The sequence below is a fragment of the Sinocyclocheilus anshuiensis genome, unplaced genomic scaffold (genome assembly GCF_001515605.1).
Source record: "Sinocyclocheilus anshuiensis isolate Anshui unplaced genomic scaffold, SAMN03320099.WGS_v1.1 scaffold413, whole genome shotgun sequence".
Lineage (NCBI taxonomy): Eukaryota > Metazoa > Chordata > Actinopteri > Cypriniformes > Cyprinidae > Sinocyclocheilus > Sinocyclocheilus anshuiensis.
The window spans coordinates 474,372-501,871 of NW_015536481.1; the positions used below are offsets into that span (position 1 = coordinate 474,372).

At 39.4% G+C, this 27,500-nt stretch overlaps 2 protein-coding genes and 1 long non-coding RNA gene across 6 annotated transcripts in view; 2 read left to right on the forward strand and 1 right to left on the reverse strand.

Moving 5' to 3' along the window:
• Window positions 1-181, forward strand: part of LOC107683742 (1-acyl-sn-glycerol-3-phosphate acyltransferase delta-like) — a 2,782-nt gene extending 2,601 nt beyond the window's left edge. The window contains exon 6 of the mRNA XM_016479808.1: window positions 177-181. Coding sequence (XP_016335294.1) covers window positions 177-181 — 5 coding nt within the window. The remainder of the gene's footprint in view (window positions 1-176) is intronic.
• A 70-nt stretch (window positions 182-251) lies between these two features.
• Window positions 252-2,280, forward strand: LOC107680396 (uncharacterized). Its single transcript, XR_001633142.1, has 2 exons — window positions 252-473; window positions 1,673-2,280. It is a non-coding gene; the product is annotated as an uncharacterized LOC107680396 (long non-coding RNA).
• LOC107679660 (mitogen-activated protein kinase kinase kinase 4-like) overlaps window positions 1,997-27,500 on the reverse strand; it is a 35,537-nt gene continuing 10,033 nt past the window's right edge. For 2 of the 4 annotated variants that reach the window (XM_016475317.1, XM_016475546.1), the window contains exons 2-27: window positions 21,793-21,968; window positions 19,663-20,987; window positions 18,146-18,403; window positions 16,992-17,144; window positions 16,470-16,627; window positions 16,150-16,266; window positions 15,443-15,542; window positions 15,280-15,363; window positions 14,915-15,184; window positions 13,952-14,101; window positions 13,411-13,572; window positions 12,259-12,392; window positions 11,786-11,864; window positions 11,625-11,703; window positions 11,359-11,458; window positions 10,888-11,016; window positions 6,982-7,082; window positions 6,820-6,900; window positions 5,828-6,019; window positions 5,678-5,748; window positions 5,448-5,564; window positions 5,205-5,364; window positions 4,898-5,020; window positions 3,854-3,960; window positions 3,266-3,445; window positions 1,997-2,778 (exon numbers count right to left, since the gene is read on the reverse strand). In XM_016475317.1, the coding sequence (XP_016330803.1) occupies window positions 2,758-2,778; window positions 3,266-3,445; window positions 3,854-3,960; window positions 4,898-5,020; window positions 5,205-5,364; window positions 5,448-5,564; window positions 5,678-5,748; window positions 5,828-6,019; window positions 6,820-6,900; window positions 6,982-7,082; window positions 10,888-11,016; window positions 11,359-11,458; window positions 11,625-11,703; window positions 11,786-11,864; window positions 12,259-12,392; window positions 13,411-13,572; window positions 13,952-14,101; window positions 14,915-15,184; window positions 15,280-15,363; window positions 15,443-15,542; window positions 16,150-16,266; window positions 16,470-16,627; window positions 16,992-17,144; window positions 18,146-18,403; window positions 19,663-20,987; window positions 21,793-21,968 (4,627 nt within the window). In that variant the 3' untranslated portion in view covers window positions 1,997-2,757. The remainder of the gene's footprint in view (window positions 2,779-3,265; window positions 3,446-3,853; window positions 3,961-4,897; window positions 5,021-5,204; window positions 5,365-5,447; window positions 5,565-5,677; window positions 5,749-5,827; window positions 6,020-6,819; window positions 6,901-6,981; window positions 7,083-10,887; window positions 11,017-11,358; window positions 11,459-11,624; window positions 11,704-11,785; window positions 11,865-12,258; window positions 12,393-13,410; window positions 13,573-13,951; window positions 14,102-14,914; window positions 15,185-15,279; window positions 15,364-15,442; window positions 15,543-16,149; window positions 16,267-16,469; window positions 16,628-16,991; window positions 17,145-18,145; window positions 18,404-19,662; window positions 20,988-21,792; window positions 21,969-27,500) is intronic. The other 2 variants (XM_016475384.1, XM_016475466.1) reach the window with 2 other exon arrangements.

Below are 27,500 nucleotides of genomic sequence, written 5' to 3' on the forward strand. Positions count from 1 at the left end.
TATTAATATTTTGAATTGGCTTTTTTTTTTTTTTTTTTTACATGATCTTTTTACAATTTATGACTTTTTTAGTATTTCTATTAAGCTTTATTTTTTATTTCAGTTTTAGTACTTAAATTAGAAAATTAGTTGGCAACAAACAGCTGTATTTTCAGTTAATGAAAACATTTTAATAGTTTAATTGTAGTTAACGAACAACACTGGTGCTGGTATTAGCATATCCATATCGGACAAACATGGGCATCAAGTCATTTTGTTGTGCCAACTCACACAGGATGAATTCCAAGAGCATTACAGACAGACAGGACGTTTTCCGGGTCCCATTACAAGCCCTCCGCGCCGACCTTGGGCCCTGCTGAACTGGCTCTTCTGGGTCTGTTTGCTGGTCTACCCTCTCTGCATGTTACTGCTCCAAATGCTGCTATCAGAATCCACCTTCACTGTCGTCTGTACATTTGTCTTCTGTCTAGCAGGTACTTGGGATAAGGACAAGGGCATGGGGTGGTTATTTCTTATTGATTATAATATAAGCTGGTGTAACAAATAGCAAAATAATAAGATTGCAGCAGATGATTTTTAGTCGATCTTTTTTTTGTCGTCAAGCAACAAAGGAATTATATACTGCTGCTATTTTCCCCCAATCTGTTTTTTCAAAAAATATATAAAGGAGGCCAATTAGGTGCTATAGCTGTAAGTATATCAACCACTTCTATCTGGATTTACTGCATGCTGGTCAATTCATAAGCGCATGAATGAATGACACAGTTTAATGCACTGAAAGTGCCCTTAAATACCATAGCATGTGAGAATAGGATTAAAGATTCATTTCAGAGGTAAAAGTTTCATCTAAACACTAAATGCACACAAAACAAACCTTGAACTACATGATTCAGATATACTATAAGACATCATGCATCTACTAGATGTTGTTTAAATAAATCTTTCATTTCAGTCTTTCATTTTCCCTTTACTTAGTACAGGGTTCCCACACCTGTTGACCAAGGAATTTCAATGACTTACGATTACTGTGAAAAACTATTTTTAAAAATGAATTTATAGAGTAATTTCTAGTAGAAGATAGCCAAGCATAGCTATATCTATATTGTCCTATCATTCACAAATTTCCATGACTTTTCCAAGCTTAAAAAGTTTAAAATTCCCTGATATTTCTAGGTTTTCCATGTCCGTGGGAACCCTGTTTGTATTATGATCGAATGCAGTGGTTCTCAGCCTTTTTGACTCTTAACACTCCCATTGTCCAACACAATATATAGGCTACTTTCAGTATTTCTGCTGTAATTATGACAGACCTTGTGTACATACTGTACGATTTCGAAGTTTTAGGATCTGTATGTATGTTCTTAAAAACAATAGTTATTGAGGGGGGAAAATAAATTGTATAATTTAAGAGTTAACATTATATGAGTTTACATCTTTGTGCTTTTAGAGTTTTAGTTTAAATAGATAATTTTATCTCTATTAATAATAATCATGCTTTTAATAATGAAAACCTTCTGCACTCACCCACCCAGTCAACTCCCCTTCATGAGAACCACTGATCTAATGAATGATAATATGAATCCGAGTGCTTGTAGCCCTAGTTTAGTTATTAAGCATGCTAATGTGACTGGCTGTTGCGCTGTAACTGACAAATTTTTGCTTTTATTTTCAGTGTCAGTTGGTATCCGCTGGATGATTGGACAGACCGAGATTGACAAGGGTTCGAACTACGGGAATAAAGAGATGCAAATAAACAATAACTGAGACTTCCACCAGGGCAACAAGATCATGCTACTTTACAGTCATGAGGGCATTTTCACAACGGGAACTGGCATTAGCCAAGTGCAGCCACCTTCATAAGTGAAATTTGAGGAAGTCGCCACATGAAAGAGCTGTTTGAATAATTTAAGATGCTTCTCTGTTTTGATTTACATCGTTTTTTTTTTTAAATAGACAAGTAGGCCATTTAAAAAAAACTGTCTGTTTATTAATATTCTTTTTAAATATTGCAAACACTGTTGGAGGAGCAGAGAACCAGCAGTTGATGCCTGTGTAAGAGCATGTTTGTCCACCCATCCGAGTGTAGCAGCAGAAAGGCAGAGTCAGACTGGCCTCTTCCCTCTCATTGGTTGATTATGCTCTTGTACACATAGATGGTAAAGGCACGCCATTGGCCAGCACGAGGCTGAGCCAACGCAGCACAACTACTTATAGGCTTAAATATGACTTGTTAACAGTGGGCTCTGCAGCAAGGCAAACAAAAATACAGTTTTAACAAAACAGAAAAAGAAAATTAAAACCTTCTCTACTGTGACTTTCAGCCCCAGGTTTGTATGCTTTCTTCAGTGAACACTCATTGAAATTGTACATACAGTCAGTCAATGTCAAACTCCCTCCATCTCCCATTCTCTGATGCTTTGTGCAGAGAACATCCCTTGAATTAATGTACTGTCTCCTAACATGTATTCCCTGTGACTCGATCACCAACAAAGTGGCTATTAAACTTCAGCTTTACAATATGCTTTGTACACAGAAAAACCCTAACCCTATTCTTACAGTATGTACACAACGCACTTGTCCAAACATTTCCATCCCATTTGCTCATGTTACTGTACATGTAAGACTTGCCCCGCTCTTAACATCTCGAGGGGCTCGTATCGAGCAGAGCGCGTCTGTTTTAACCTTCGTCCTCCCTCATGCCACGTGAAGTAGTGCTAGCATTTATGTAAACATTAAAAGAATATACGTCTTTCCCCGTCACTCTTCATCTGTGCAGACCTGCAATTGAAAAGACATGAGATTGACGTGTTAGTGCCATTTCCATCAGCCTCATTTAAGCAGCCAATCAGGTGACAGCATGTGATGGTCTACCTCACCCCTCTGTAATTACATTAGTGATGCACTGTAATTGTGGAATCAATATTGTCAACCCAGCCGTACTGTCCACACAGTTTCTCAATGATTTAGGCCTTCCAAAATTCATTTTTGGCCAAATATTTTTAGTTGCCAAATTTCAGTGCATCACTAAAATAAGTCATTGGTTGTCGGTGTTTAGTGCTCAAAGTGAGAATTTATTTGTGTCAGGGTCTGGTTCATGTGTTTTCAAGTGTGTAGCATATTGGTGGATTTATTACAAATGCTGGTTGGATCTAATTTGGGTAACAGATTGGAAATTTGTCAGAGAAACCTGATCTCCATCATATGTGTGACCCTATGAATCAGCTGAAGGAAATAACTAGCTGTATGGGTGAGAGGGAGTTCATACCTTGACAAACGGGTGGTCCAACAGAGCGCTGGCGGTCCAGCGTCGCTTCGGTTCACTCTCCAGGCAGTGGGCCAGGAAGTCCTTCCCCTCTGTGCTCAGCTTTTCAGGAATGGGTGGTTTGTGGCCCATTCCCACTTTATACATGATCTGGAAGTTATGCTCATATTCGTGCCAAGGTCTCTGAATTAAGCAAACAGTATGGAACACACACAGAGTTACTTACAGTAGCATGATGTTTGTAGATTTTTTTTACAGTTCACACACTAAAAACACAGTCACTAAATGATGGTACTACAAGACGAATAAACTTTAAAACTGGTGAATATCCGAATTGTTTTGTTGTAATTGGTGGAAATTTGATTAATTATGTTTCAGGAAGCCCTATCCAGCAGTACCATTTTGGTTGTTTAGGCATGTGTAGACAAGCCCAGAAAATTCCTTTGGATTTGGTGTTGAATGAACGCAGTACGGATATGTTTTCACAACAGCACGCTATCTTCAAACCAGTTTGAAGTAAAGCTGGCACATGGGTAAATAAAGAATTAGACCAAACTCAGGCATAATGCATGCACATAGACCAGGTTTTACCTTTCCAGTGACCATTTCTATGAGAACACATCCAAGGCTCCAGATATCAGCAGCACGACCATGACCTTCACCCTTTGCTCTAGTGATGACCTCAGGAGCCATGTATGCTAGAAATGAGAAAGAAAACAATGTGATAATCGTCACAATGCTATAGATACCAAATAGTGTTGTTTTTATTACTTATATGCTATTATGGTATTTAACATTTTTTATTAGCTTTTATTTGTACAATTTCACTTTTAATTTTAGTTTAAGTTGTAATCAATTTATGTGCTTTTGTCACATTAATACTTTTAATATGTTTATTCAGCTTTAATTTATTTTTATTTCAGTTGTAGTTTTAGTAATTGTAGTACTTAAACTTTTATTTCAGTTAGTTGCCAAGGTATTTCTAGTTGTTTGCCTTTAGGTTTTTCATCTAATATTAATATTTTATTTTAGCTTAAATTCACTTAAAAACTATTTTTAATAGTTTTAGTTAATAACACTGAAGCTAAAAGCTATATTTAACACTTAAATTTCCTTTTATATTTGAATATATAAAAGGTATATATATTTCAAACTAATGCTACCATTTGTTAAACATTTTTTATGTTTATCAATACAACTGGTGATAAAATAAAAAAAATACTTTTTTCTTTGCTCTCAGTATCCCTTATTCGCTTCCTGTCCTAGCTTTTACTATTTTGAACAATGACGGAGATCTGGCACTTCTCGTGTTTATTGCCATCCTATGTTTGTTGTATTCCTCAAAAGTCACTTTGGATAAAAGCGTCTGCCAAATGAATAAATGTAAATATAAATGTAGTTTTCATGTGTTTAATTTTTGACAGCACTGGTGATAAGAAAACTTTGGAAACAGCTTAAAATAAAGGTCTAGACCTCCAGCATGCCTCACAGAGTTTTACAACAAAAAGAACTAGTTTTTTGAGATAGTATTTAGGTATGCCAGTTGTCCCTTTAGGACACCTCACCATACCATTCAAACAGTTTGACATGCCCTCTGGTGTCTAAACCTGGGAACTACAACATTAAGTCTCTCACCTGCTGTTCCCAGTGTGCTGTTCACCTCTCCAGGCATCGTCTGAGCATTGTTCTTCAGCTTCACTGAGCAGCCGAAGTCCCCTAGCTTTATCAAGCCCGACGACGTGAGGAAGATATTGGCTCCTGGGAAGTAAACAATAAATAGTGATGCAACAAAATAATTATTAGCTAGACATTCCACTAACTAGCTAATTATGAAAATGTCATTTTGTACATCTGTATCCCAGAATGGCATCTATCATTTTGATGAAGAAAAAAGGAAATGAGGAAAGGAAATCTTAGTGCAAGTGAAGCAATAAATGAACACCTTTAATGTCACGGTGGACAATGCCGTGTTCATGGAGCACATTGATTGCCGTCGTGATCTGCTTGCTGTAGAGGCGGATGACGTGTTCCTGCAGACCCAGTCTAGACACTTCCTCCAGGGTCCCTTCATCACAGTACTCCATAAAGATATACATCTCTTCCTGCAAGAGCCAACGAGGAACAATGAGGAATAAACGTACAGAAGACTTCAGCAGACCTTGACGTAACACAAACACTTTTTTACCCTGTGCAACTCCACACCAAAGTAGCGGACAAGATTGGGATGTTTGATTCCTTCAAAGATCTTCAGCTCATCGGCCGTTTCCTTTATGGTTTTGTGGTCATTGGGCTGAAAGCGAATCTGGAAGCAAATTCAGTTAGAGTTAATAAAGTTCTTATAGTTTATATATATCTATTTATATATATAAATGAATTAATATATTAATTAAATGAATAACAGTCTCAGGCACATACCTCCTTCATGGCCATCAGTTCACCAGTGTCCACATTGATGCATGTGTAAACCTTTCCATACTGCCCTTCACCTGTCAACGAAGAGAAAAACTGAAAATGTAACAAGAAAGGCCTCTGCTATGTAATGTAAGCATACTTTTGACCACTGACCTATCTTGTTGCCTCTCTGCCATTTAAATGTGACCTTGCGCAGACCCACGTGCATGACGTTGTCGTAGGACTTGGGGGTGTTGCACACCTGTCCGATGATGTTTCGCTGTCTCATGAGCACATAGTGCTTGTCATCAAAGATGCGTATAGAGCGCCAGACAGCCTCCATAGGGCTCTGACGTGCTGCAGTGTCTGCAGGACAATCAGCACCGTGGTTGATATATACATTATATTTGCAACAAGAAAATAATTTTTAAAAAAGTATTTTACTTTTTTTTTTATTACAATTTAAAATATATTTTAATATATTGTAAATTTTTTATTTAATATATTGAAAAAATGTCATTTCTTCCTGTGATGGCAAAGCTGAATTTTTATCAGCCATTGCTCCAGTCTTCAATGTCATATGATATTTCAGAAATCATTCTAATATGCTGATTTGATGAACATTTCTTCTTATTATCAATTCTGAAAACAGTTGTGCTGCTTTTTGTGTAAACCGTGATACATGTATTAATGTAAAATTCTTTACTGTCACTTTTGATCAATTTAATGCATCCTTACTAAATCAAATTAATTTTTTGCCCAAAAAAAAAAAAACTTATGGACCCCAAAAATCTTACTGACCCCTGAGCAGTAGTGTGTACTGTAGGTAAATATTTAGGTATATATTTTTGTTTATTACTATGTCTTGTATTGGTGCATTTAGATTATAATATCAGTACTGTAGTATAAACAACATACTTGTCCTTACATTAAACTTTATGAATCAATAATGACAGTTAATTGGACTTCCATGGGTTGAATCACCCTTTTAAGCCATTTCAGAGCAAATACAGCACATGAATAAAGAACAAATACTGTATATAGAACTTTGTCAGAAGCTGTGAAAAATATAGATGTGTATTTTAGTCTATTTTGCACAGCTGTACTTTTATCTGTCATCTTGCATGACATGAACTCATCATCATAATGTCTTTTCTTTGTTCTACCTTTTGACTGGCTGATGAAGTTGCGGAGCTCCCAGCTGCGACGGGCGGTACTGCTGGGGTCTGCTTTAGGATACGAGGGCTCTGGAAATACAAGAGAAAACTTAGAGAATATGTTGAATAAAAAAGACACTTCTTACACAAAGACAAATATTGCATCAGTACCTTCTCTGTCTTCTGTCGGGCTGGAGTGGCGACTGAGGGATTTAAACTGTAGCTCTGCCGCCACAGATGACAGACGGTCGTTCTCATGTACACTAGAGACCCTGTGTGGCAGAAGAGTCTAATGTTATATACGGTCACCATCTTCCTTCAGACAGAAACGGGTTGAGACACACTGCATGCAATAAGTAAAATGAAACGTTAGATATGACGAGCATGCTTAAGTCTTATAGCAACACATAACGCAGATGGGAAAGCCAGTTCAAGCGCAGCAGTGTTAAGAGTCACAATAAGCAGCATTAAGCTCTTTCAAACCATATACAACAACCTCTGCTTCTGATTTAAACATAAGCTCATGAAAAAGTTATGTCAACTACTCTTCAAGCTATTAATGTTGCTTGACAGCCTATATATGAATTGTTTATTCTGATTATTATTACACACAATGGCACAAATATATCAGAGTACTGATTAGGATCATACATTTTCACCTTTCATATACTAATGAACAACCACTCGCAGAGGTAGAGGTGAGCTGATCCTTAAACAGCACTTTGCGATCTTTATGTACTTGGATCAATGTGTATATTTGTTTCAGTGATTTCCCAGGTGGCAGCGGGACAGGGTGTTTAAGCCAATGATGCGTGCTAATGCATGCCTCAACAGAGACTATTAATACGGAAGCACTGGACACTGTGAAAGTAGCAAAGATCACAGTTTACCAAACACATTTATCATTCAGGCAAATCATCTGCTAAGGGCTCATACAGTATTGAAGTGCACAGCAATGTGGAACCAAGACAATTATTGTGGGCTGATTATATATCCTAGCTGGCAGGGACTTTGAGAAGGAGCACTACATCACTTTCATGTATAGACATTTCTTTTATTATTTATTTTTAAAGTCCACTCTGTTTTTATGTAATATTTTAGTCATTAATAACTATTTTTACTCTCTCTCTGACACTCAATTGAATTAAACAGATCATTTACTACCATGCCTTTAATGCCCCATGTGAAATGAAATACAATGCAAGTGTTTTTTTCTGCACTTACACATTAGCTGCGGTTTCACTGTCTGTGTCTAATTTTGTTTTCGTGCCGCTTTATCCAGTAATAATGCAAAGCCTTCTTTACATTGTGAAATAATCACAAACAATTCCGTACTAAAGTAAACTTTATTTTTAATACTGGGATCCTTTAGAAGCATATGCAGAGTATTAGGTGCTACCAAAGATTATAGAATACCCAAGACGTGTCATTCGTATAGTTTTGAATGGGGGGGGTGGGGGTTTGCAACGCTTAAAGGTGGGGTAAGCGATTTTTCAAAAACGCTTTAGAAAACTGATTCGGGCCGACTACCAAAACAAACTTGTAGCCAATCAGCAGTAAGGGGCATGTCTACTCATGATGTGGAGGAGAGAGGGTTCAGTGCACAGGACGGACATTAGCTGAGCGACGACAGAAAGATGGAGATGGCGGATAAAAAAACAAAAGAGGAAAACGTCTGCGGAACAAAAGAAGGCTTAAGGCTTAAGGCTTTCACATTGAGCAGCATTAACTACACAGAGCCGTTGTTCACTGACGAGCTGCAGCCCTAGCCTGAATGCACTGTAAGTCGCTTTGGATAAAAGCGTCTGCTAAATGCATAAATTATTCATTATTATTATTATAACTTTGTGTCAATACGTCATGAATAGAACGCAGCAGCAGTTTTCTGTCGGGGATTTGTCGTGTCGTGCCGCATCCAGTGTAGACAGCATCACTGATTATAATGAGTTCTATAGTATTTTGTCAAGCCACGCCACTCGCGTCCGGTGGAGACACGGTGTAACATTGGTTTTGGTTTTTTTCACAGAACTAATCGTTGCCTGGGTTACATACGTATGTGTGGGGCGGAGCTATCAAAATAGGGGCGAGACCCTTTTGGGGTAGGGGCGTTTGTTTTGGTGATTTCAAATGTCAACATTGGCTACCAGAAATCCCTTACCTCACCTTTAATATGGCCGCTCTATTGAAGGATGCCCTGCCTTCTAAGCAAAAGAGCCAATCGCTAATCAGTAAAGTCATTGCAGGTGCCGTTAGAAGTCCCAGTTGCTATAGAAATATGTAGCATTCTGGAGACGCTTAGGACTGCGCATGCGCATTGGCTGGTCTAGCCTGCAAAATACGCTTTTTTTTTTTTTACGCTATTGGAGCTATAGAAACAACATTCATGAGACAGCTGTTGTCAGATTTCATTGGTGATTTCAAATCTGAAATTTAATCGTAAGCTTGACGAACAGTTTTGGAGAATTTGATGTTTCCACATTCAAAGAGATAGGAGCTGCACTTGCATGCCCGAGAGGCGTTTCAAAGATGGCCACCGAGTGACATGACTTGCCTTAAAGGGACTTTGGTGCTACATCCAGGATTTTTTTTAAGTATCACTGAGATACTATTAGTTTTTATTAATATTTGGAATATTTGAGTTTTTATTTTTATATTTTCTGTTTTCATTTTAATTTGAGTAATTTTGTTGTGTTTTTGTAATTTTTAGTAGTTTTTTTAATGTCTGTATAGTTTTCATTAATTTGTTTTGTAGTTTTAGTTCAAGTTAACCTAAATTAAAATGAGAAATGTTTTTATATTTTATTTTATTTCAGTCAATGCTTGTTATTTCAACTAACAAAATTTGTTATGGTTTTAGTTAACTATAATAACCCTGCTACATACTGCACAAGGTTCAGTGAACATTCCCACATTCGCAAAACAAACGTTACTCTTATTGTCAGTTCCTCTAATTTTGAGTATGATATGTAACACTGTACTTGTTCTGATTACCCAATAGATATTGTTGACTAGGGGTGTAACGGTACACGTATTCGTAACAAACCGTTTCGGTGCGGGTCTTTCGGTTCGGTACGCATGTGAACCGAACGAATACAGTTTTTTTTTGTTTTCTCCGGAAATTCAAATAATAAATGGTGTTTTGACATCTTTGATGTGGCATGACAGATCGCTGTATAAACACCTTGGAGAGCCGCTTCTGGGACGGTTCAGAAACGTGCTGGTATATAATCCCAACACAAGCATTGACTAGAGCGGCCGCGATCAGCTCCGGTTCCCGTGTCTGAGCCGTGACGCCCCGCAGATTTGTGCAGAGCGGAGCGCGAGTGAACGCGGTCATTCCTTCCTCTGTACTAGGCCTACTAGTTTTAACGCGAATAAACATGACTGAACATCTTATGCCTCATGTAACTGCTCAATCAGTGTTTCAACTGCGGAAAGACATCAACAATACAGCGTGGAAATAAAATGTCACGTAGCATTTAATTTACCTCACCAAGTCATCCCCCTGCTGTACCGAAATCATACCGAATCGTGACGTTAAAACCGAGGTACGTACCGAACCGTCATATTTGTGTACCGTTACACCCCTATTGTTGACACATAAAAGTAATCACTTGAATATCTTGGCTTTCTGATGTAAGAAATCCAAAAACCTATTTTTGCAGTTTGGTTTCAAAAGTAAATATTTTTGTACTGAGCTGTTGTTATAAAGGATGTGACAGCATGTTTTCACAGTGCCTCTCAGTAGTTCAAGGAAATTTGATTCCTGATGATATGACCCCTTTCATTTCACAACATCCTGTGTAAAAACAGCATTACTCAGAAAATGCATGCTTTTCTCGTGGACTTGGGTGAGAAAACAGAACATTTTACAGAAAGTGCAGCCTGTTCCACTTTTTCTGGTACCCATAATCCTGTTGTTGGCATAAAACATTCATAATTTTTTCAGATTTTTGCCAATTCACTCATAAACCCCAAAATCCATGAGAGATGCCGTTCTAACAAGGATGCAATGCTTAGGATGTTGAAAATGTTGCAGAGCTCCGTCTGGGGTTGAAAACGGGCGGTCCTGACTACCTGGTGTCATTGGGCACACCGCCGGAGGATTTGGTGGCGTGGCCGTGCTCCCCTGGGGGTAATGGAGGAGTGGGGCGGGGACCTGGGGTACACAACTGGGTACGCGGATCACACGGGAGACTCCGAGAGCTGTGGTGGAAAAACAGACTGATGGCCTCAGCATTCTGCTTTGGATGATGTGTGCATGTGTGAAAGTGTTTAATATTAAATAAGGCAGAGCTTTACACACATTCTAATGTCAGCATTCAAACACAAAACACACCCATATGAAGCTTGTGTTGCAGCACAGATAGTGGTTTAAAGCATTAATATAAACTACAGCATTAAAAGCAGCGTGACTTATTCAATTAAACCCTCCTCCAGTTTAAACAGAACACAAGGGCATGCATAGGAGGTACATATACGCAAGCATTATTAATGCCACTAGATGTGCTAGCTGTGCTACTGGTGAAGACCCAGGACATGACCTACCTGAAGGCCTCGGCATGAGATGAAGGGATGAAGATGCATGGGTTTGGAGGGTCGCTGTGGCAACGGGGGACTTTGACAGGTCGAGGGCTGTTTCGTGGGCCTGATGGAAGATCAGATGTTATTATCAATTTACTGCTAAACTGTTACAAATTGCCCTAATTTTTTTTGTGAATAAATAAAATAAAAATGTTTAAAATTATGGAAATTACATAAACTAAGAGCACAAACAATGATCTTAAAACACCACAGAGGAAGAGAACACTTACCAAAGTACATACTACTGACTGGACTGTGCGGTTTGCCGATAACATGCCCAATACATTCATTCATCAGAGCTTGCAGACTCTGCAAGACACAAGATTAACAACTATAAACTCAATTGCAATCCAAAACAGATATAAAAACAACAGGGTATGGGATATCTCACCAGAAAGTCATCTTCTGGCAAGGCTGATATAAACGCAGCCTCAATTGCTTGAAGAAAATCAAAGCCTTGCGTCGCCCACCTAGAGATTAAATAAAAATGTAACCTCAAATAACATTTGTAAGCATGTTAAAAGAACAAGGTGGCAATATCATTTATTGAGAAAGAAACTGGAAACGTTTTCTTTGAACATTAGCATCTCTGTAGGATGAAGCACTGGCTCTGCTCCAAAACCTAGTGAGCTTCCTACGGAGATAGCATGTTAAGGCAACACAGACACGCTCCCAAAGTGAAGGCTGCTCCAAAATGTAGGCAGCATGATAATGAAGTACATGAGTATGAGTGGCCGTCTATATGGCACATTCCGAATCATTGACTTTTGAAGTTTTGAAGTTAAGATGCCTTAGAAGGCAGCTGCCTATGGAGGAAGTACACTGCATAAGACCCTATTTGTTTTTATAACAGAGCTTACTCACCTTGGACGAGTGCCTCTTCCACTTTCACACTTTGTGAGGACAAAGTTCATCCACTTGCGGGCAAAAGCGATGTAGCGCTCCCCTATCCGCCGCCTGAACTCTCCAGACATCAGCCGCACAACCTCTTTATGGTACTGCAGGAGAGCAAAAAACAAATGAAAAATCTTCATATGTCAACCCGTATTGTTAGCTTGAAAGTAAACAAGAAAAATCTCTGCACGGCCTGATAAAAGATCTCTGATCGAAACGTTACCGTTTTATTTTGAAAATAAAGGAAATAGCTCAAAAGTGTGAGGATTTTCCTTTTACTTCCACGTTAGTTCTGCACCTGTTGGAGATGTTTTGAACGTGCATATTTTCCCTCTCTTCTGTGCTGTTAGCTCACATGTCTTATTAATGTAAACATTGATATAAAAACAGCACTGATGAAAATTTGGCTTATTAGCCAACTACTAATTAGTCTTTTATAAGATTCAAGGGAGCAGGAAACCCATCTAGATCCCATCAGTCATTACTAGCTCTTTTTAACAGCCTTAAAAAGAAGGGAAAGGAAACAGTGAGACATTTCTGATAGTCCTGGGACAAATATCACACTCCTTTATGTCTAATAGATTATTAAGCTACATGAAGTTGGCACCAAACAAGACCAGATGAAACTTCTAAATTATCTAAGCTAACAGAGTGTGTTAAAAATGTAAAAGATTGGATGACCAATAATTTTCTCCTATTAAATTCGGATAAGACAGAGGAAATTGCGATTGTCTTTTGTTCCCTATTGTGAAGTATTCAAAGAAATGTCAAAAAATATACAATGGAACTTGATTTGTCCATAGGGAACTGATTGGATCAGTTGGATTGTTGTTTGCTAATTGCTGTGCAATTTTGATTTTATGGTGACTTTAAGGTGCTGTGCAGCAATCATATACACCAGTGTTTCTCAACCCTGGTCCTGAGCGCCCCCCCAACACTGCACATTTTGTATGTCTCCCTTATCTGACACACCCATTTCTGGTCGTGGAGTTTCTTTTAATGAGCTAATGAGTTGAATCAGGTGTGTTTGATTAGGGAGACACACAAAATGTGCAGTGCTGGGGGTGCCCAGGACCAGGGTTGAGAAACACTGATATACACAGAATCCCAATAGGCTCGGACCTCAAAAGCAAAGTTGTAGCCCTGGATCATAGCCTCTCTGTAATATTGCTGCAGTGTGGCTTTCTCCGTCTCCTCCACCTCAGCCTCAAACTCTGACGTGAACATATAATCCACACGGTCGATCGCGGTGTTGATCTTGATGCACAGCTGGAGAGCCTCATTCTGAAAGGACAGAAAATTTTCTTTAAAAGAGCAACTCTAAAACCAAAATTGCTTTGCAAACATCCTGTTTGCTGATGCACCGTTATGGGTTTTCATATCATCACATAATGTAACTCATGTCTATGGAGCAAAACCGAAAGTCTCTGCGCTCCTTAAGCGCGGGATTTCCATGTGTATTTGTATGTAAGTGCATGTTCTCCATTTGTTTGCTACATCAGTGTTAAGTGACGCACATTGAAACCCCTGCTTGTTGTGATATGAAAGTGGGTCTCCAAAAACCGTGACAGTCAGCAAGCAAGTACACATCAGCTGATATGTCAGAAAACAGAAATTGGGAGCATAAAATGTAGTTTGTTTTTCTGGGTTTGGTCTGCATCACCTTGAGCTGTTCCAGGGCAGAGACGATAAGCGGCTGGCTGGATGTCTGCTCTCGGCTGAGGGTGAGAAGTTCTTCCATGGACTGCTGGAAGGCTTTGCGTTGTGTCACCAGGTGGGCCGACTGCATCACAACCAGCAACAGATTGTCCACCTAGGAATCATATGTGACATATATGACATATTAGAAGCTGTAATGATTATATAGAAAATGTATTTTTACTTTTTTTTTTTTTCCCCCAAAGACCAAATTTATTCCAGACCTAAAAATTGTAAAACACTTTTTTTTTTCTTCAAAGACAAAATAATACATTAAAATGGGCCATTTATATACAAAATACAATCTAAAATTTATATTTAATAAATTTTCAAATGTATTTAATTACTGTGATGGCAAAGCTGAATTTTTAGCAGCCATTGCTCCAGTATTCAGTGTCACATGAACCTTCAGAAATCATTCTAATATGCTGACTTGGTTCTCAATTATTTTCAGTTATTACTGGAGATCAGTTACTAATATGGCTGTTATTATCATTGATGTAAACTGTTTTTGCTGCTTTATATTTCAGAATTCACTGTCATTTTTAATTACGTTTATGATCGTTTACCTTTCTAAATAAAAGTATCATTTTCTTTTTTTAAATCTTATCCAAAACTTTTAGAAGTTAAATAAATTATATTTCAAAATATATATATATTTTTTAAAAGACCACAGTTATTTTAAATTGTAATAATATATAACAATATTACTGTTTTGCTGTATTTTCAATCAAATAAATACAGCCTTCGTTAGAATACAAGACATCTTTCAAAAACATTCAATCTTAATCTTAATTACTTCAAACTTTTAACCTGTAGTGTATAACTACTTTTTTGTGGAAGCAACAGTAGATATTAAACCCTTGACTTCTGTCCACTGACAGCACTGAAGGGTTAAACTGAGAAGATCATATGCGTAACTTCATACCTTCATGGCCCGTAATGTGTCCACTGTCTCCATCTGAGGCACTAGTTTGAGCACAGTGCCATCCCACTCAGTCCAGGCACCATCGGTGGTCGAGTCCCCGACTCCATGCTTGCTCATCAGCAGATAGGCCTCATCTTCTGGGATTTCGTCTGGCTCTTTAGAACAGTCCTTTCCAGCTGCTGCATTTAACAGCTGCAAGATGACCAGCCGCTGCTCCATCAGATCACAAGGGACGAACACCTGGAGTTCCTCCAGTCCTGGGATTTGGACCTAAGAAAAAGGATACACAATGACAGAGTTATTAAGTACATGTATAGCATCTGTTTATAGCAGACTATCATTAATATAGAAGAATGTCTTATTACTTTGACATAATTTTTGGCCTTCAGTGCTTGGAGGAGAGAGGGAACTCCAGTGGTTAACCTGAATTCTGCAGCAATCTCAAGATCCTGAGTAGAAGAAAGAAGAATGTTAAAACAGTCCATCACAGTGGCATACCACAGTGCAAACAGTGCCAAGTAAACTCACCTTGCGTAGCATCTTGGCAAAGCCCAATGCTTTAGATGCTCTCTCCCTGGCTTCATGGAAGAGCTCTTTGAGTGAGCGACTTGTCTCAATCACTGAACGTCTGCAGGGAGAGAAAAAATAGGGATAAATGCTTTTAAATAAAGTATAAAAATGTATTATCATGAGAAAATAAAAAATATATATACACACTTATATACACAAAAGTCTGGGGTCAGTAAGATTTTTAGGATGTCTCTTATGCTTAAAAATATTACAGTAGAATAGTGAATAGTAACATTGTGAAAACAGTTATTTTGCTTAAAATTGTGGAATTCGTGATACTTTTTAGGAATCTTTGATGAATAGAAAGTTAAAAAACAGCATTTATTTTAAACAGATCTTTTGGAACATTATAAATGTCTTTACTGTCACTTTTGATCAATTTAATGTGTCCTTGCTGAATAAAACTATTATTTCCAGATAGATATTAAACCTACATTTGTGTCCGACACTTACAGCACCAAACAGATTTGGATTCTAATCTCATTCCATATATTCACTATTCTATTCTCCCTATAACCCAAAATGTTCTACAGATTTTAGATGAGAAAACATTTTTTGTTAGAATGAATAGGACAGATGTGATGACATGGCACTGAACACATGTTTAACAGGCTTTGATAAGTCTAGCACTGATTCTTACTCATTACGTGTTGTCTCAGACACACCTGATTTCATCCGAGGCAGTGCTGTCATCCGCACATTCCCAGAACTCATTGCCACTCTTCTGAAGGCCGGCGTCCAGAAAGTCTCCAGTGGATTTTAGCAGCATGCCAGCAATATCACTGGAAAAGACAAACAAGAAGTGATGCTTTTTGTGCACTTTACTTTGATATGGATGTTGATTTACTTCTGAATTCCAACCCAAGGATCAATGCAATATTTTTTCTTCTGTTTCATCAATGAAATATAATACCATAGAATGCTTTTCTATGGTACATAGAAAACATTCAGTCCGTACAGCTAGTGCACAGTGTATAAGACTAACCAAAACAGTTTCCCAGACTGGGCCTCTCCACCCCGGATGTATGGAGTGATGACTTTGGTGAAATTCCACTCCTCCTCCAGCAGGTTCTTCAGGCTGTGGGAGGCTTGAGGCAACTGCTGCAACATCTGGATCCAGCTGCGCATGTAGTCAAAGTACACCTGCATGCACAGACACACAGAAGACATTTATTGTCTGTTTACTTTTTCCTAAATGAAGCTTGTGAAGATCACTGTTGTTCATGATGGAGAAGAACAAGATGGAAATGTTTTATCCGCTGAAGAATAAATCTTTTTTTTTGTTGTTGACTTTGACTTATCTCTTGACTGCCATCCATTTAGACTTTAGTTTTTCTGAATTTTATCACATGCAAAAAAAGAAAGCAATAAAAGCACAGAGCTGGGCAAAAATCCCTGGTACAGATTAGCAGCCATCACAGAAAACCACTCCCAAATCAGTCATGAAAAAGTGATTAAATAATTGTACTGTAAATAAGATTACGACAGCAGTCAGTCCTAATCCCACCTCTAGCATTTTGTGCAGATCCTCCTCAAACTCGTCGATGTTGGCGTTAGTCTGCAGACCCTGGGGGGCAGTGACGACGCCTTGCAGCATGAACTGGTAGTACTGTTTCATCAGGAGCCCTCCTTTAAGAACCTCTTTACACTCACGCACCAACTACAATACACACACAAAATACACAAATCAGCCATTTTTGATGTCTCTAGGAATCATTTCATGGATTTCATTTGGTCATGTTAAATGAGTGAACAGCATTTATGAGTTTCTGAGTCTTGAAGAGAGTCAAACACGATGTCCCCATAAGGTATCACATTTCAAAACAGCCTTAAGTCATAACAACCAATAAAATAAAAGGTAACACTTTAGAATACGTAACACTTATTCACTATTAACTACGACTTTTCCCTCAATAAATTCCTAATTTGCTCCTTATTAATAGTTAGTAAGGTAGTTGTTAAGTTTAGGTATTGGGTAGGATTAGGGATGTAGAATAAGGTCATGCAGAATAAGGCATTAATATGTGCTTAATTAGTACTAATAAATGGCTAATATTCTAGTAATATGCATGCTAATAAGCAACTAGTTAAGAGAGCCTAAAATAAAGTGTTACCAAATAAAATGTATAAAAAGCACTACCAGTTAGTCTCTAAACTAAGAAATCAACAAAGCAATGCACAAATATAAAGATGACATTTTAAAGATAGGCTCTTATGTTGGCTTCATCAATGAATAATAAATAAAAAGAAATCAATTTATATATACATCTATGATATTAAAAAAATACAGATAAAAGGTGTAATATTGTGAAATTTTATTGCAATTTAAAATAAATCTTTTCTATTTTAATATTTTTTATTGTAATTTATTGCTGTGAAGGCAAAGCTGAATTTTTCGCATCATTACTCCAGTTTTCAGTGTCACGTGATCCTTCAGAAATTATTCTAACATGCTGATTTGGTTCGCAAGAAATATTTATTTTGCTTAATATTTTTTATAGGACAACTTTCTATTCTTTAATGAATATAAGAATATTTCAAGAATAGAAAGTTTTAAAGAACTCAATTTATTTAGTCTTTACTGTCACTTTTGATTAATTTAACCCTCAAAAGTCTGAACAGCAGTGTATATTCAACATGTAGGTTTATGTAAGTAATGACCTGCTTGATGCTGAGCAGGGACGGTTCTCCTGCAGGCCTTTGCTCAAGGCGCAGTTTGAGGCACTCGTGAATAACATTTAGCAGCACACGGCAAAGCACCAAGAAGGCCGACTGGAATGAGGGCAGGTCCATGTCCACCAGCTCCTTCCACGATACTCGTCCTGACTCCGCCTCCTCCTCCACCTGACCAGACACGTGACGAGATAGCTCTGGAAGGTAGTCACAGTGCTGCAAAGAATAACCCGGGACCGCTGACAACTAACAGGAACAGAGCAATGAGAACATGGACGTTGAAATTCAGTATTTGATTCTGGTTATGAACATAAAACAGAAGACACTGACCACAAAGTATTGCAGGAATACTGGTAAGTAAGAATGAAAGACCAGTCCCTTAAAAGAAAGAGTTCTTGCACATGAAATTTCGGTCATCATTTTTTCACCCTCATGTTGTTCCAAACTTATATGGCTTTCTTTTGGCAGAACACAGCCGCTACTTTTAAAATACTCAAACTAAATGAATAAATGGGACTGTCAAGCTCCAAAATCACAAAATAGCACCATAAAAGTGGTCTACATGGCCCCTGTGCTATATAAACACACCTAACATACCTAAATGTAAAGTTGGCAAAAAAAGAAAATTCACCCTACTTTCTAAATGTGTTTTTGGTCTTTTTGTAAATGATTCATCCATGCATATGTTTTATTTTTTGACCTTGGAACATTTAATTAAAATGTGTTTAATCAATCTCAATCTTCTGATGAAAGGACAGACTTTTCTCTGGTGATGCATGCTGGACTTCTCAAAACATTTCGTTTGCATAAACCCCGCCCATTTCTTACAATAGACCGCAAGCTCACATTTAGATTTGCGTTAATCCAATCAACAACTGATTAATTGAATGAAGTCTCCATTTTACTTTTCGTTTTTTGTTTCACTCGGATGTATGTCACTATAAAGAAGAAAAGATCTGTTACTTCTGTCACATCGCAACGTTATGTCAATCAGCTCAAAGTGATGTAGATTCATTTGTGCACAAAACAGTTAAAAATTTCAGATTTTTTTTTTTTTACAAATCTGCTGATGCAGTTCACTAGTGGAATGATTCATTCACCAATCTAACTGATCTAGTTCTCAAATTCACCAACTCAATGACCCATTTGCGGAGATAAACAGCTCACTGGACGTAAAGAGAATCATTTGCATGAGGACTATTTGACTCTTTTGGAGCTTTAAGATTTAGATCCCATTTATAGCAACTGCATGGTAGAGCAACCAGTACAGTTCCCCTTTTGTGCTCAACAGAAGCAGAAAAGTCATAGTTCTGGAACAAAATGAAGGTGAGGTAATCATGAAAGTATTCTCATTTTGGGGTGAACTAATCCTTCTCAGCTTCTCATTCTTTCAAAGCTGCCATGAAGCCAAAAGGAATGTTTTCCCATTTTCTCCGATATTCCACACGTTCAGAACCAAACTAACATCCTGCCAACATTCAGAAGCTCCACAGTTGCTCTCTCACCTCTTGAGCCGGCATGTGACTCAACAGAGCAGTTCTGGACCTCTGCAGTGAACGGTCCATCAGCTTGTGCAGTCTGAGGATCAGTTTACGCAGTCCCATCTGTTTAAGTGCCTTATCCACAAACGGCCTGTATATGGTGGTGGGAAAGTAGCATGTCACGTTGTCCCTCGGGAGGAGCTCCTCCTCTGACAGGAGGCGTGAAAACTTTGGCGTGGGGCAGGGCGACTGCTCCCCGTCGCTGGTCGCCTCACTCAAGGTCCTTTCCTCCCCATCGTTGTCAGCAGTGAAGGTAGCGGTAGACTCTGTCTCGTCCTCATCCACCTCATCGTCCTCATTGCCACGGGAGCAGCGAGGCGAGGGGATCTCGAAGATGGGCCAGCCGATGCGGGAAAGGTCCCTGAGGCCCAGCACGGTGCCCATCACACGCAGCTTCTGGTTCAGGTCCTGAGTGATGTTGAGCCACAAGCAGAGCGCCTGCACCCTGCCCTGGAAGTCTCGAGCCGCATATTTTTCGTAGTCCTTCTGCAAGGTTTGCAGGGATGGGTACAGAGCTTCCACCGACTCTAACAGCGACATGACCCGCTTGACCTGATCGAAAGCTACCCGCTGCCTTTGCAGGTGCTCCCGACACTCCAGCACTGAAGAAAAAGGAGCAGCGGCGTCGATCTCTCCCCAGGACGTGGAGCAGGTGCTAAAGCTAAATGAATCATTCCTGCAGTTGGTTTCGCCAGGACAGGAGTTGCTCCCCTCAACTGAGACACTGCTCTCAAGCCCGGCTAGGCTGCTATAGTCAACTTTGAAGTGCAGAACCTCCTTGATGATGTCAGGTATGGCTTGGCGGGCAGTGTACAGGTACAGGTCCTGCTCCACGACACTACGGCGGGCGTGCCAGGCCTGCAACTCCAACCAGATGACCTCATTGTTCTGGTCCATAAAGGCTGTGTTCTCCAGGCCTCGCTGCTCCTTCTCCTTCTTCTTGGATGACATGGAGGTGAGCTTAAGCAGCAGCCGCAGAGTCTCAAAGAATTTGAGGCGGTCTGCCGGACAGTCTGTGCGCGAGGTCTGCCGGTGGGTGCGAACGGGCAACATGCCCAGGCTCAGGTAGGGCTTGCGGGGATCCATGTTTCTGGAGCCGATGGCACTGGTCTTGGACACCGGATCCAGCATGAAGGAGCCCTCGAATGTCTTCTTGCTGTCCCGCTGGTTGGAGCGCTGGTTGAAGCGCTGTTTCTTTTCCTGCTTGTAGCTGTGCTCTTCAGAAGGTTCGACTGATCTGGCTCCCTCACGTTCTCGTTGAGACAACGGGCTGGAGGAACACAGCTTCTCTGTTGATGAAAGAGATGAAGGTTGGTGACAGATGACCTAAACCATTTATTCCAATGATGTTACAAAAAAATATCCTGTGATGTACTTAAATATACTTCTAAATATACTAAGTCTGTTTTTTTCTTTAGTATACTTCTTGCATTAAATACAAGCAATATAATAGAACATTACTAAAAATAACGTGTTAAAATTAACAACACATTTAATGTACCTGGCCCAGACCTGTTCGTCATCTTACATTGCATGTAGTTGCTGACGAATATGCAGGGCGACGACTGACTGTGTGATGTAACCTATTAGAATGCAGTTATATGCCCCTAAAATTCAAGATATGAGGGCAAAAAAATGCCCCTGGATGGGTTTTTGTCTTACATTACATCATATGACATGAATTAGCAAAATCACACAAGCAGAAGAAGAACTGCAAATGTGATATTGATTTTATACAACACTTAAATAAACAAGAAGTTAATATTGTGTTACATTTTAGACACAACATTGTCAATATTCTCTGGTTCTGCTCAATTTCACAAAAGAAAATAGTTCCAAACAACTATTTTTTTATTAATTTTGCATAGTTGTTGCAGCCCTAGTTATTACTCTTTAATTAAATCTTCTTTTAATAATTGTTTTTTCCCCTTAATAATTAAATATCAGTGCACAGAGCTGGAGGTACAACGGTTTTCTTTATTTTCATTCAACATGATCTTAAGCTCTTGAAAGTCACTCCAGAATGATGGCTGTGACATCACTGGGGCCCTAACACCATATGTTTCAGAAATTTGCAATGTTAAGGGCTCTCACCTTTGCCCTTTGACCCCTGACTGTTTCTCTGGTGTTTGTTGGACATACGTTTCATCTGCCGAGGAGTGCGGGGAGGGGAGGTGCTGTAGAGTGTCTCCTCTTCCTGGCTGGGCTCGTCCCAAGACTCATCCACCTCTGTGTTCTGCTGGGGCACATCTTTGGGCGAGTCCTTGAGCCTGAACAGAAATCACAACAATCCAAAATATGGGGCAGTCGTGGCCTAATGGTTAGTGATTGTAGGTGGGGGGAATGAATGACTAGCGCTTTCTTCCACCTTTAATACCACGATGGGTTAAATGCAGAGCACAAATTTCGAGTATGGACACCATACTTGGCTACACATCACTTTTACTTTTACTTTCACTTTCAAATATGAGTATGGAGCAGAACCTAAAATGCAGCTTTGAGCAAACTTAAAGCTAAACCACATTTCTGTTATCAAAATGGAAGAATTTTAGAAAATAAATGCACAGCAAGGTCAAGAAGCGCATTATAAGGGTCTTACAGTTTTTAAGAGGATTATAAATCGGAAGAGTTAATTCATCCCTTAGACAATGAAACAAACAAAAAAAGGGCTGATTTGCTAACTGGTGCAAAACTCGCCGTCATGCTGAGACAAACTGTGTATGTAGGTGTATTTGGACACGTGCATGTCTGTGTGTGTGGGAGGAAAATGATATTGATACAGGGCCATTGTCAGGCAATGGAGGAAGGGATCACTTTCACAGTGGGGTCAGACTTTGGTTGAGTTAATCGGTGTTTCCACTCACAAAGACCACTCAGAGTAAAGCCAGAATCATCCATCTGCCCCTCACATACATAAATTCACCCACAATCCCCTAGGGAGTCACCAGCCAGCCCAAAAGTCCCCCCAGACACCTGCTGCAGTGTATTGTGGTCCTCGTGCCAGAACATTCAGACACAGCCAGCCCGACACCCTGCACCCCACCGCTGCCGCCACTTAACATATGGATACCACCCCAAGACCCATCATTTACATTTAGCTGACTCACATCACTTAAAAAAGCAACATTTTGGCACCATTTACTATGGTTGCACAAGTTTTATTGTGACTTTTCTGATAAAAATTTCAATTGCATGGCTTTTTAAAGCTCCAGGTTTAATACAAAATACAAAATTGTATTAAAAAATAATATAATAATCATCATCATTTAATCTATTTGAAAGTAAAACTGTATAAATACAATACTAATATTTACAAATTCTAAAATGACTTGATTGAAAACAGCAAGGAGCCCTTAAAGCTTCTCTTTTGTTGACAACAGTTGGTTTATAAGTACTTCTTATTATAAGTTTGGGAAGATAGTTCCCAAATGCACATTATAAGCGACCCAAACTCACAGTACATGCAGAGATGACTTCATGAGGAGCAGCATTTTCTGCAATCCAAGCCGTTTTGAAACACTAAAAAAACCCCACCAGATAAATGAGCTGCTAGTGTTTAAAACACCACATTGCCATGCAGCACGTACATTTATTTAATTAAACTGCAGATTTTGTGATTTGATAATCGCGCTAAGCCATATCACGTTTTCAGCTACTTCGATCAATCGTGCAGCCCAGCCCTACACTTAAACACACTGCATGCAAACTGATCTGTCTTTTTTCAATAATGAGCACAGCATGACACGATGTGTCATGATTCAATGACATGAATTCTAAACACTTGACCACACAAGCAATAACTTCTACTTTTTTCTCTCTGTGAGCAAATATGCACTGCTGGGAGAGTGACAGTGTTTGTGTTTGAAGGTGCAGCCCTGGGCAGAGTCTAACTGTGACCAAACCCTTCAGGAATGACACAGGAAATGGTGAAATCACCCAGGCTCCGGCTGTTTGTTTGGTTGTCATGACGTATCTCCATTGAACGCTGCTTGAGCACTAGAGCGGAAAGGTCTAAAGAATTCCACCTCTGTACTATCACCCCACTGAAAGGCATCCAACCTGCAGGAACACCACGGCAGCGCTGAGTGCAACCCCATAACGCACAAAAGCAACACAAGTTGTTGATTTATGGCTGCATATGCAGCTCAAGTCTACTGAATAGCTCGTCCAAGGTTATCATGAACAAACTATACAGCAGAGGAATGTTACAGCCTTTCACGAGGGCCATAAACAGAGCTGACCACATCTGCCTCGCTGCAGTCAAGAGAGGCCAGTGAACTCTGACCCCATCCGCCACTGGAGTCATTGTTGTAGCCTGCAGCGCTTCATTGTGTGCGAGCGACACGTGGACCAAATGGTCTCAGCATCTAATGGCTGGTTGCAGCCAGTGATAGGATTAGGAATGAATAATATTGCTGAAATTTGTAATGTTTTTGAATACTTCTGACAATACTCAATATGCTAAACAGACATTTTTAAGTATTTATTCAAAAATCTGAATTAGGACAGAATAGGGCCCACTAAGATCCTCTATATTATAACATGCTCACTGGACGTGGCGGAGGGCACTCAAAAAAATGGTCCTGAGCCCCATAAAGTTTCCCACTAAATGAACACGATCAAGTGCAAAATAAAGTGTACAACTCTTTATAAGTGTCAGGAAATCATCGCAATCACTCACGTCAGCACAGTCACCTCCTCCGACACACACCAGATCCCAATCACCCGAATTCTGATCACCAGCACCTGCATCACCAATTAAGCCCGCTATGTCTTCTCACTCCACTCAGCATTCCAGTGTCCGGTCTACCGTTCACTACCCGAACATTGCCAGACTCCTTACAAGCTTTACTAACTGTTGTTTCCTTACCTCCAGAAGTCCATTTAGTCTCCGCTACTCCGATTCTCCTCAGCCCCGGTTCATCTCCAGGATTCCTACGACTATCATAACCCAGATTACCAAGAAGCTAAGATACCCAGAACTCTCTCATATCTCTCTTACTCACCTGCCTTCGATCCTACCCATCACAACATTGACAATAAACCCCTCTGTTTACCTGAACTCCTCTTGTCTCTTGCCTGTTTGTAACAACAAGGACTTTGCAGTTCAATTTGCAATGTTAAACATTTTCTCCCCAAAATCAATTCAGCAAGTATGCTTTACATTGATCAAAAACAAATTCTAAGTTTAAGATACATTTTATCTTTTAAACTTTCTATTGATCAAAGAATGCTGAAAAAAATGTATCACTCTTTCCACAAAAACATTAAAGGCTGGGTAGGTGATTTTTTGTTATGCTGGTTGAAAGTCTCTTCACATCCTTATAGCAATCACTAAGTTAACTGGTCTAAATGTATTTATATGTACTGGAAGGCGTAGAACCATAAAATGTTCGTCCAATCATATCCCTCGGTCTGAGGGCTACGATAGGCTGTCCTACCTGCCTGTCAACATATGTATTTGAATACTTCTGAGCACCCTTTTTGCGCAGATATGATACGTCATCAGCACGTTCCGTTACGCCATTGCAGACTGAGCGAGAATGGAAGGTGTTATTATTGTAATATTATGCGCTTTGTTCTGTAATGTTTTCTCACTGGTGAATGAGACATGATGTAATCTGACAGTGCTGCATTCAACCCTGTTGCTGGTTAGCTCTGCTCTGGTCTACCTGTGCGATACTTCTGAGCACCCTTTTTGCGCAGATATGATACGTCATCAGCACGTTCCGTTACGCCATTGCAGACTGAGCGAGAATGGAAGGTGTTATTATTGTAATATTATGCGCTTTGTTCTGTAATGTTTTCTCACTGGTGAATGAGACATGATGTAATCTGACAGTGCTGCATTCAACCCTGTTGCTGGTTAGCTCTGCTCTGGTCTACCTGTGCGTGTTCATGTGTTTTGGATGCGGCATGGCTTTGGATAGTGATTTGCAGGGAGGGGGGGATCCTATGGCGCTTTTCCACTACATAGTACGGCACGGTATAGCTCGCTTTGGCGCTTTTCCACTGCACAGAATGGCACGGCTCACTTTCTGGCGCTTTTCCACTGCATGGTACAGCTCACTTAAATAGTACCACCTCCGATACTAAAAGTACCCACCCACACCGATACTAAAATGTGACATGTTAACACTGTAGGTCAATACCAGCGTCATTAGATTTGCGACACGAGACACCAAACCACTGCAGTAGAGGCGGCGCAACTGGTCTATAATCCCACCCACTTTCAAGCGGTATTAACTGCAGTTGAAAAAGCAAGCAAGCCGAGCCAAGCAGAGCAGTGTCATGCCGTGCCAAGTCGTACCACGCAGTGGAAAAGCTAGCTTGCTATTGCTAACCTCTCCGAAATCACCCACCCTACCTTTAAGCAGCACAACTAGGGCTGCCCTCGACTAAAGATTTTTCTGGTCGACTAGTAGTCGTTCATTTTAAGCAAACAGATACAAAAGATGCATTATTCTTATCTGTATGACCAAAAATGACGAAGTATTTTAAGTGCAAATGATCGCACCGGCGCCTCCATTTGTCATGCAGTAGCCCAAGCGCGCTACTGTTCAGCTTCCACACTCGATATATTTTTCATGTCTGTAATAAGGCACGCATACATGGAGTTTCAAAGTGATGCGCTCAAGTTCGGTGACCGTGATTTCACCAAGTACAACATGTTCCTGGATCAACATCCTTGTTGATCCTGGAACAACATTCAAATCAACCAATCAGAACTGAGGGATAAGTTTACAGGAAATGTCAATTTTAGCCTTACAACCAGAGTTAGGTGCTTCTACACCCTTGTTATTCAACCATAATCTCTCTCAGATTTTTGGGATAAATTATGGGTAGGGTTAGTCAAACTGACAGATAATTATTATTTGTTGCTCAGTTTATTATTTGAAACTATTTGTTTCAGTCATTTTGAATGGAAGCTCTCTAAACCAGAAGTGCCACCCATAATTTAAAACACAGTAGACTCTTTTATCTTCTTTTTAACATATTTACATTTTGTAATTCTTACCTTTTCAGTAGTCCTCTGTAGAGGATTGTGAAAAGAACCAATTACCAAGATGAGAAAAGTAAAAAATAACAGAAGTGAAAGAAAGGAAAAGGGTGCTTTTTTTTTGTTTTTTTGTTTTTTATGAAGCTCAACCATTTACTGGTATGAGACCAACGCCCAGCAAGATGAAAGATATATCCTTGGTCTTGTCCAAGGAGAGTGTCAGAGCTCATCACACCAATGCACTTGTGCCATCACACAAGTATCACAGTCAAATATGCAGTGCCCTCCACTAATATTGGCACCCTTGGTAAATATGAGCAAAGGCGGCTGGGAAAATAAATCTGCATCATTGATGTTTTTGATCTAAATATTTACAAAATTTCTAAACTTTCATTGAAGTAAAATAATTGAAAGTGGGGAGAAAATTTCATGATGAAATTCATGTTTTTCTCCAATGCATGTTGGCCACAATTATTGGCAATAAAATATTTGGCCGAGATACAACTATTTGAAAATCTGTAATCTGAGGGTGCAAAAAAAATTTAAATATTGAGAAAATCGCCTTTAAAATTGTCCAAATGACATTCTTAGCAATGCATATTACTAATCAAAAATTAAGTTTTGATATATTTACAGTAGGAAATTTACAAAATATCTTCATGGAACATGAATATCCTAATGATTTTTGGCTTTAAAAAAAATCGATAATTTTGACCCATACAATGTATTTTTGGCTATTGCCACAAATATACCCCAGCGACTTAAGACTGGTTTTGTGCTCCAGGGTCACATATATAAAATA